The 9,509-nt window shown below is 42.8% G+C and overlaps 1 protein-coding gene across 1 annotated transcript in view; it reads right to left on the reverse strand.

Moving 5' to 3' along the window:
- Window positions 1-318: 318 nt before the first annotated feature.
- Window positions 319-9,509, reverse strand: part of unc-119 (unc-119 lipid binding chaperone) — a 107,213-nt gene continuing 98,022 nt past the window's right edge. Inside the window, exon 6 of the mRNA XM_043020172.2 lies at window positions 319-2,868. Within this exon, the coding sequence (XP_042876106.1) occupies window positions 2,750-2,868 (119 nt within the window). The 3' untranslated portion in view covers window positions 319-2,749. The remainder of the gene's footprint in view (window positions 2,869-9,509) is intronic.

Consider the following 9,509-nt stretch of genomic DNA (forward strand, 5'->3'; position numbering starts at 1 on the left):
TTGTAGATATATGTGTAGATTTATATGTGGAATGTTCACATTGTTTGTGCATGTGTGTGTGTGCTTATGTATATATATATACATATTGTATGCTTGTATGTGTACATGTGTATGTGTGTACATGTGTATGTGTGTACATGTGTATGTGTGTATATTTATATAATGTACATTCACACACACACACACACACACACACACACACACACACACACACACACACACACACACACACACACACACACACACACACACACGTGTCATGTATAAGTAGATAAAGTGGCAGGGATGTTTAGAAAACAAATTGAAGAGAAATAAAACTGGTGATGAATAAATATATTTACACAAGAATATTGCATGAGATTACAGCTAAAACAAAATATACATTCACAGATTACTTTTCCACATACAAAAACACTTATTGACAAAATTATGCATTCTGCCCTTAATGTAGTGCGATATCATAAAATACTACCATTGTGAAAAAAAGAAAACGCAACTAAAGTTAATTACCAAGATGAGCAGGTGAAAGAATGACACATACTATGGTGAGAAATAATGCATGTCTTTCTATACAACATTGAGCTCTTCTACATGACCTCGCGTGAGCAAGGCTTTTTTTTTTTAGCTTCTGTGAATGTAAACCTATTCATCATTCTCATATTAAAAAAATAGGAATGGAATGTTCACATTGTTTGTAGAGTACCATCCTAGCAACTATTCATCTCAAATCAAACATGAAAATGTGTAGTGTATATAACACACTGACAAAGTTCACACGTGTATTATTCTTTTTTCTTGTTTTTTTTTCTTTCTTTCTTTCCCTGATGCCTGAGAGCACAACTATACATGATGTCAGCAGTAAGGCTAGGGTTCTACACCTCATCTTAGGACCTACAGCAACGGTATGTCAGCAAGTCGGGAATTGCAGAAGCAAAAGTCTGCGGACAACACAGCCATGTTTCACTATCACAAGCGTTGGTGGGTATTACTGCTACAGTTACATTTTGGCAAAAAATGCTAAAACATCTGCAAAATCTTGGGCTTAGGCTTGGAAATTTATATGATCAATCTTACATAAACTTGATTTCAGTACAATCGTGCTCTCAGAGGGGGAAGGAAGGGGGGAGGGGGGAACTGGCTCGAAGTTGGGGTTGCTGGTTTATGAAGTATGATATCCCTCGTATTCTAAAACCGTTTATATTCGTTTTCAATTTTTATCAATGCCACGAAAAAATATATAGAACAGTTGTGTAAATGATGTTTTGCTTAATATTCAAACTATTTTCCCTCAATAAAAGTCACAGTTTCGCATGTATTACCGACAAGGTAATTATAACTTGTAGCTTGAAGGGTACAATTAAAAGAACAATTTTTACTTTCTCTCCATAATTTTAGTTATATACCGTTTTCATTGATCACCTAAGCACAGCACTTTTCTAGATAAGCAAATCAAAATACGTCTCACATCAAAAAAGACAATCTGTGCACCTGTGTCAGTCTCACCTGAGTATACATGCTATTTTAATTTTTGGTTTACCTCATCGATTGCATTTGCCAAATAGTAAAATGCTGCCGTGTGGTGACAAGACTACGTACTGGACGTGAAAAAACTGATTCATTTTGATTACAAATAGAATATTTGGCAGAACAGGCTGTCACATGCCCGTCCATAGTAAACCCATTTTCGTTCTCTTGGTACAGTGGCGGTGCCTGCAGTGTTATTACAACCAATGCATCTCACTCAGTGATCATATGTTGAAAGTGCAGTGGCGTTCATCAGTAATGTTCATTTCTTCTTCTCTCTCTCTTTTTCTCCGAATTGTGTAACTCGTAACGGACTGTACCCCACCAAAGCAGAATGGTAATCGAGAGAGTTTCGCGTCTCACATAAGTAACTGAAAGGGTGGCAGTGTGTGTGTGGACCCTATATATACACAATAACTTTATTGAAGTTAGACCAAGCTATGTTATGTGTTCTCACTCATCGTTTGTTTTAACGATGTTTATATTCGTTTATCAAAATAAAACAAGACTGAGAAAACAGCATATTCAGTTACTGGTGTTAGAACAAATATGCACATGTTTCTATATGCAAGGGACAATACTGAAATACTGATGGTAATCGTCATCTTAATCAACAAGGTGGGGAAAATGCCATAATAGTAGTTCCCTGTCAGAGGTAAAATACAAGAACCAAAAATATTACAAATACAATGACAAAACAAGAGACTTGAACCAGAGTACCACTCCAGTTCGCACCTGTGCTTTCTTTGATACTTCAACTGACCTATAAAAGATAGGACATTCTTATCACTCATTTTTTATCATTATATCTTTTTCTTCCCTCATCTTCAAGATTTTTTTTTCCTTAATCTATCACACAGCGAGATGGCAAGTGTATCTGTTTTCCTGGCTACGACTCTCCGTTTCTTTCTCTCCCTCACTCCCTCGCTCTCATTTCTCTCCCCTCTCTCTCATTTTTTTTCTCTCTCTCACTCCCTCATTGCTCTCTCTCTCTCACTCACTCCCTCACTCTCTCATTTTTCTTCCTCCATCTCTCTCTCTCTCTCTCTCTCTCTCTCTCTCTCTCTCTCTCTCTCTCTCTCTCTCTCACACACACACACACACACACACACACACACACACACACACACTCAACTCATTCATCCTTTCCCTTCGCGTTTAGCCATCTCGTGGTAGCAGCGGCGGAGACAGGTCTAGATCTAGCTCGTCAGCGCTGTCGTAGTCGTTACTGCTGCAGGCCGCCGTTGTACGCGTAGTCCGCCTTGTTATGCATGATCAGCTTGTCGTCAACGAAGTAGAAGCTGTCGCTGCGGGTGTCGAACGGGTTCCGGATCATCTCTTCCGCTGCGAAGGAGGAGGTGGTGGTCAGTTACGGGTCCTTTCGGTAAAAGTGGGGGAGGAGAGTGGGGCAAGGGGAAAAGGGGGAGGAGAGTGGGGCAAGGATAAGGGAGGAGTGGGGAGATAGGGAAGTAAAGAAGGAGGGGGAAAAGGGGAGAGGAGAATGGGGGGAGTGGGAGGAGGGTTAGGGGTTAAAGGACGGAGGAGGAGGAGGGAGATAGGGATGAGAGGGGAGAAGATTGCGAAACGAGGAAGGAAGAGAGGAGGAGGAGGAGGGAAGAGAGGGGAAGTGGTAGGAGGAGGGAAGAGAGGGGAAGTGGTAGGAGGAGGGAAGAGAGGGGAAGTGGTAGGAGGAGGGAAGAGAGGGGAAGTGGTAGGAGGAGGGAAGAGAGGGGAAGTGGTAGGAGGAGGGAAGAGAGGGGAAGTGGTAGGAGGAGGGGAGGGGGAGGGAGGAAGGAGAGGGGAAGTGGTAGGAAGAGAGGGGAAGTGGTAGGAGGAGGGAAGAGAGGGGAAGTGGTAGGAGGAGGGAAGAGAGGGGAAGTGGTAGGAGGAGGGAAGAGAGGGGAAGTGGTAGGAGGAGGGAAGAGAGGGGGAGGGAGGAGCCTAAAGGAGGGAGAGAGAAGAGAGGGCGAGTGGGAGAGTGAGTGAGGGGCCTGAGAGAGGGAGGGAGGAGAGGATGAGGGAAGAGAGAGAGGGGAGGGGAGGGTGGAGACTGAGGGGGAGGATATTGAGGAAGAGAGAGGTGGAGGAGAGATGGGACAGAGATGGAGTGCTAAGACAAGATTTTATATATATATATATATAAATATATAAAATATATACAACACATAATTTGTAAAAAAAAAGTAAGCAGAAAAAAATATAATCATATGTATATATTCAGTATGCATTGGAAATAAATGTTTGATACCGAGAAGAAAACATTATATATTTCATGGAACATAATAAAGCAAAGGATAATTTACTGGGAGCAATCCGCGCTCACGACAAAATGTAAAAGGTGGACCATAAAGGAATATATAATATACTCCATATACCCAAGGCTTTTTTAAAAGTAAAGTGAAATAATAGAAAAAAAAATCGTTCTCCACGTCCTTACATCCAATCCTACCATTATCCACCTCCCCCCAACTCCTATCCCACCCCTCTTCCTTTCCTCCCTGTCATTGTACGTCTCCGTCGGATTGTGAAACACGGCGTGCGGCTCCTTAGACTCGTATCACGGGAGGCAAGTCTCGTCAGTCCGCTTGTGTGGGCGGGTGACTATGTGGGTGTGGGCTGTATGTGTGCTTGTGTATTTTGTGTGTCATATGTGCATACATAGCTAAGTAGTCACTTTTTATTCTTATATATTTATAGAGATACATGTAAATAATATATATGATATATAATAAACACATATAAATAATACATGATGTAAATACATACATATACCTATCTATCTGTATATATCTATCTCTCGCTCTCTCCCGCCATATATATATATATATATATATATATATATATATATATATATATATATATATATATATATATACATACATACACACACACACACACACGCATGATGTAAGAAAATAATAATTCGACATTTTCGTCTACTTTGCACCAGCTCTAATGCCTACATATAACCCAATAGTTGTACATTAGCTAAGATGACGAGATTCGTAATTATTATTCTTATTCTATATCACAATCAACAAAACTAATCATAAAGTCACACTGAACTTAACAACATTAATAACATCCATGTCAATTGCATTATTTAAATTCGCCATTTGCAACTTTTATCCGTATTTCTGTGGTGCTTTATGATCCTCAAAAGGAACTTTTCTCATGTTCGTCTGCAAAGGACTCGTTGAATTACTTGATCAAATCAATGCCACTTTGTCCGTTCGCTTGTTTTACTTCAACCTAAGTGGCACTCTGCCCGTTCCCTTGGTTCTATTTAATCTAAGTGACCCGTATGCAAACTGAATAATATCCATAGGTATTCCGCTTTCCGTTGCTTAATTAACTCTTTGAGGGCACTAAAGGAACTTTTTAGGGCATCGCTGCAATATTCCTTCGCGTCGCCGCCCCTTAGAATCTGAAGAATGTCTCTACGGCAGGTGAAGAAGTCGGTCTGGGCGTTCCCTTGAAAGATTTGATTTCTCCCTTTAATTGTTGGATTGTTTCTTCCTTCCAGGCTTCTCCGAATTCTGGGGCTTTCTATCTTTTTCTGCAACAATAACATGATCATCCAGGAAAGCAATTCCCACACTCCTGGCGAATACCAAAGGTGCCTCGTGGCCGCCTTAGAAACACACCCCTTAACATCACATCTCCAACAGTCCAGAAGTTGAAGACTCACGTCAAAGTCATTCTTTGGTGCCTACTGATTCGCAATTGCCTCATGCCCAAAGCCGACGTATACAAGGTTGATAAACCATGCTACTTTTCTCAATCCTTTCATGTCACGGTCAGTCAACAAAACAGAACAACTATCCTAAGTTGACGTGGCAGATACGAATGAGACGTCTTTTCTACACTGACGAAATGCCGCCCTAGAAAATAGAAGGGTGCAATTTCTGAATGTCATTCAACGAGAGAGAGAGAGAGAGAGAGAGAGAGAGAGAGAGAGAGAGAGAGAGCGAGAGAGAGAGAGAGAGAGAAAGAATGAAAGAAAAGCGAGAAAAAATAGAAAGGTAACCACACACAGACACCACCACCGGGTTTCCCCCTTTTCAAGGCCGAGAGGCGAAGAGTCCCCCACCCACGCCCCCCGCCCTCGCCGTCGCCGCTGCTTCCTAAATGAAGACTTTGCTCTTTTCTGTCTCGCGGCCTGATAAGCGCCTTTGATCTCCACGAGAAGGGCTTTTGTGATCTGCAACTCATTTGCCAAGGAAGGGAGATCTCTCTTTATGAACCGGCGAATTGAAAGCCCATGAAATGTTTTGGACATATTTGTATTTATTAAACCATTTGAATATAAATCTACCTATATATATATATATATATATATATATACATATATATATATATATATATATATATATATATATATATATATATATTACATAAACTATTTGTTTATGTATGCATAAAGGGATATACGTATGTATATTTTAAACGCATTCGACTCAGTGCGAATAAACCTTTAGGTATACCGTATATGAACTTCTATGCATATAAATGGAGGAATCCCCCCCCCCACACACACCGCAATATATATAAATAAATCAGAAAACATAAAAAATCCGTAAAAACAGCATATCCAATGGAGAAAAAAGCCACAGAACGCAAGCTCGCCCACAGCACACCGCCTACGCCACAGCCGGTCGCACGGGAAATGCTTCTAGGTCGAGCATTTACACGTCTTCTGATAAGAGTCTACCTCGTCCTCTACCTCGGACCTCAGACCTTATACATCTACCTTTCACCGACTTATCAACCGATGGGTAAGAGCGATAGGAGCTAAGGACCGTATCACATCATGCGGTCTCTTGGTGAACTCTGACCTTCGATCTGGCCAACAGACGCGCACTACATGTTGTATAACACCTTGAACTTAAAACACATCGCACTGTTATTCCCCTGAACGCTTTACTTCAGTAATTTAGAAAATGGAGATTATAGATATTTTCTAGTAGACGTATCCGCAGAAAGGAAAATATTCTATAAGTTACCTGTATATCATATCAAGACGTGTACAGACTTTTCTGTACATATGATATAAATATAGAATACATATGAATAAAACGTGTCTGACACACCGGTAGTCACACATTCCCGCTCGTATGCATAAAAGTTCAAGCATGTATGTATGTATGTATGTATGTATTCTCTATCTGTCTATCTGTGTCACACGTTCGAGATGGCGTCAGGAGATTAATTAATACTCAGTTTCGGGGCTGGAGTCGGATCGGAGTCGGATCACCTACCCCTCCCTCCCTATCTCCTTCTCTCCCTCTATTCCTCGCTCTTACCCTCGCACCATTTCGCAGGAACGAGCGGGTTTGCTTTCTCGGCGTCTTAAGCTATGACGTCATTGAATGTTGAGGTTAAGGTTAAGAAGATGAGAGGGGAAAGGAGAGAGGTATGGAGGAAAGGAGAAGAGAGAAATAGGAGGGAAGGGGAGTGGGGTGGAGAAAGGGAGAAGAGGGAAATAGGACGAAAGGTGGAGGAGAGAGAGGAGTGGGTAGGGAAAGGGGAGGGGAGCGAGGGGGGTAAGGAAGAGGGATAGAGAAAAAGGGAAAGGGGATAAAAGTAGGGAGGGGAGGGAAGGGGAGAGTGGGAAGAGGGGGGAGGAGGTAGGGGAAAGAAAGAAGAAGAAGGTGAGAGATATAAGTGTGAAATGGTAAAGGGGGGAGGCGAAAGAGGGGGGATGGAGGGAAGGGGGAAGGGAGAGAAGATGGAAGTGGGTAGGGGGAAGAGGGGAAAGGGGGGGGAGGCGGCAGTTATTACTCCAAAATGACAGAGGTCTTATTAATACCGCCCTTCAGAGCAATTAGCGAGGCCAATTATCCGTAATGACCCGGCCTTTTAGTCAGACCGAGTATATCAGTCATACACGTCTGCTTCAAACCCACAGTCAGACAAACATTTCTGTTATGATTTTCGATTCTTGGAGAGAAAGAGAGTTAGAGGGAAAGGATGGGGGAAAGGGAGAAGGAAAGAGAGAGGGAAAGAAAGAGAAAGACAGAAATTGATGCGTCAGTTTCCAATAATCACAGGCACAAAAAGTTCCCAACCCTTTAGCAGTAGATCCGACATAAATACAGAGAATCAATGGAGCCATCTTGCCACACCTTCTAAGACTAAAACTTCAAATGAACAAACAATGAGGATAATCAAACCACCCGAATCAAATCAGGGGCAAAAAACTCAAACCAACGCCCGTTATTGCAATTGCAAATTGTGACAATTAGTGAGAAACAACAATGATAAATAAATAAGTGTAAGCAGACTACTTTTAGCTTGCACTTTCCCATTCAGGTCATGAAGGAAGGGAGGGAGGGGGGTGGAGAGTGAGAGAGAGGAAGGGAGGATGGGAGAGAGGGAGGGAGAGGGACGATGGGAGAGGGGGAGGGAAAGCGAAGGAAAAAGAGAAAGGATGGGAGAGAGGGAGAAAGTGGGAAAGAGAGGATGTAAGAAAAGGAGAAAAGCGAGCAAGAGAGAGAGGGAGGGAAAGAGGGGAAAAAGAGAGGGACGGGAAAGGATGAGGAGCAGAAAGAAGAGGAAAAAGAGGAGGCGGAAGGATGAGGAGGAGATGATGATGAAGTGAAAAAGAAAGAATAAACAAGAGGAAGTTAAAGGATAATAAGACGAAAGAAAACCGAGGGCAAGTGGGCGGGTGGGCGGGTGGTAGGAAGTCCAACAAATGCATCACAAGAATAGATCAAGGAAGCCAAAATCCCTCCCTTGCCTCCCCCTCCCCCTCCCCCTCCCCCCTGAGTCTCGCGCCTAATCCCGTTGTCATAAGTAGTATCTTTGCCTTCAAGGAAAAAACACTGCCGAGTTGTGTGTTTGTGTTCGCTTCTCTTTTTTCTCTCTCTCTCTTGTGCACCGAAGGTGTTTGTTTGTTTGTATGTCAGTCTCTCTCTCTCACTCCCGCACTCACTTATTTGCGACCCATTTGTACAAATGATACACAACTACAAATAAAGGTAATAGGAGTAATAATAATAATAATAATAATAATAACGCCAAAAACAACAAACTCCTGCCCGCCATCTGCGTGAGCTTTCTCTGCCGCTCTCCCAGGACATGTGACTGACGCCCGCGTTTGACCGCCCACGAGTGACGAGAAACCAATAAAGAGAAGAAGAAAAAGAAAGTAAAGCGAGGTTGGTATTTGTATGTTTTTTTCTGTGTGCGTGCATGTGCGCGCGCGCGTGTGTGTGTGTGTGTGTGTGCGCGCGTGTGTGTGTATGCGCGCGCTCTTACTTGAATAAAATTTTCTAAATTCCTTGAAAACATCTTCTGATATCGCAACCGAGATAGAATCAAAAAGAAATAAAATTCGTTCCTTATAACATACATCCAACTCGAAATAACTTTAACACAGCACTTTCCGAACAGGGAGCGCATTCCGGTTACCACCACTGCTCACGTAAGCCGAGAGAGGAAATTCAAAGAGGACATTTTTAGGATATAGAACTGGGAAAAAAGAAGGTAATATATATAGCAATAGGTGTAGTAAGGGGAACTGAAGGATAAATTTAAGTATTTACATAATTCCCTCTCTCTTCCTCCCTCCCTCCTTCCCTCCCTCACCTCCCTCTCTCTCTCTCTCTCTCTCTCTCTCTCTCTCTCTCTCTCTCTCTCTCTCTCCCTCCTCTCTCTCTCTCCCTCTCTCCTTCTCTCCTTCTCTCTCCCTCTCTCCCTCCCTCCTCTCGCTCTCTCCCTCCCTCCTCTCGCTCTCTCCCTCCCTCCTCTCGCTCTCTCCATCCCTCCTCTCGCTCTCTCCCTCCCTCCCTCTCTCTCCCTCCCTCCCTCCCTCGCTCTCCCTCCCTCCCTCGCTCTCCCTCCCTCCCTCTCTCCCAATCCACCCATCCATTTATCTATCTATCCATACATACACACAAATCTACACATCCACTAACACAAAGCCATACCACATGACAGGGAATACATGACCGCCTATTCCTTATCATTATCACCAA

This window comes from Penaeus japonicus, unplaced genomic scaffold, assembly GCF_977035675.1.
Source record: "Penaeus japonicus unplaced genomic scaffold, GWHDUDI00000001_assembly GWHDUDI00000018, whole genome shotgun sequence".
NCBI classification, from domain to species: Eukaryota; Metazoa; Arthropoda; class Malacostraca; order Decapoda; family Penaeidae; genus Penaeus; species Penaeus japonicus.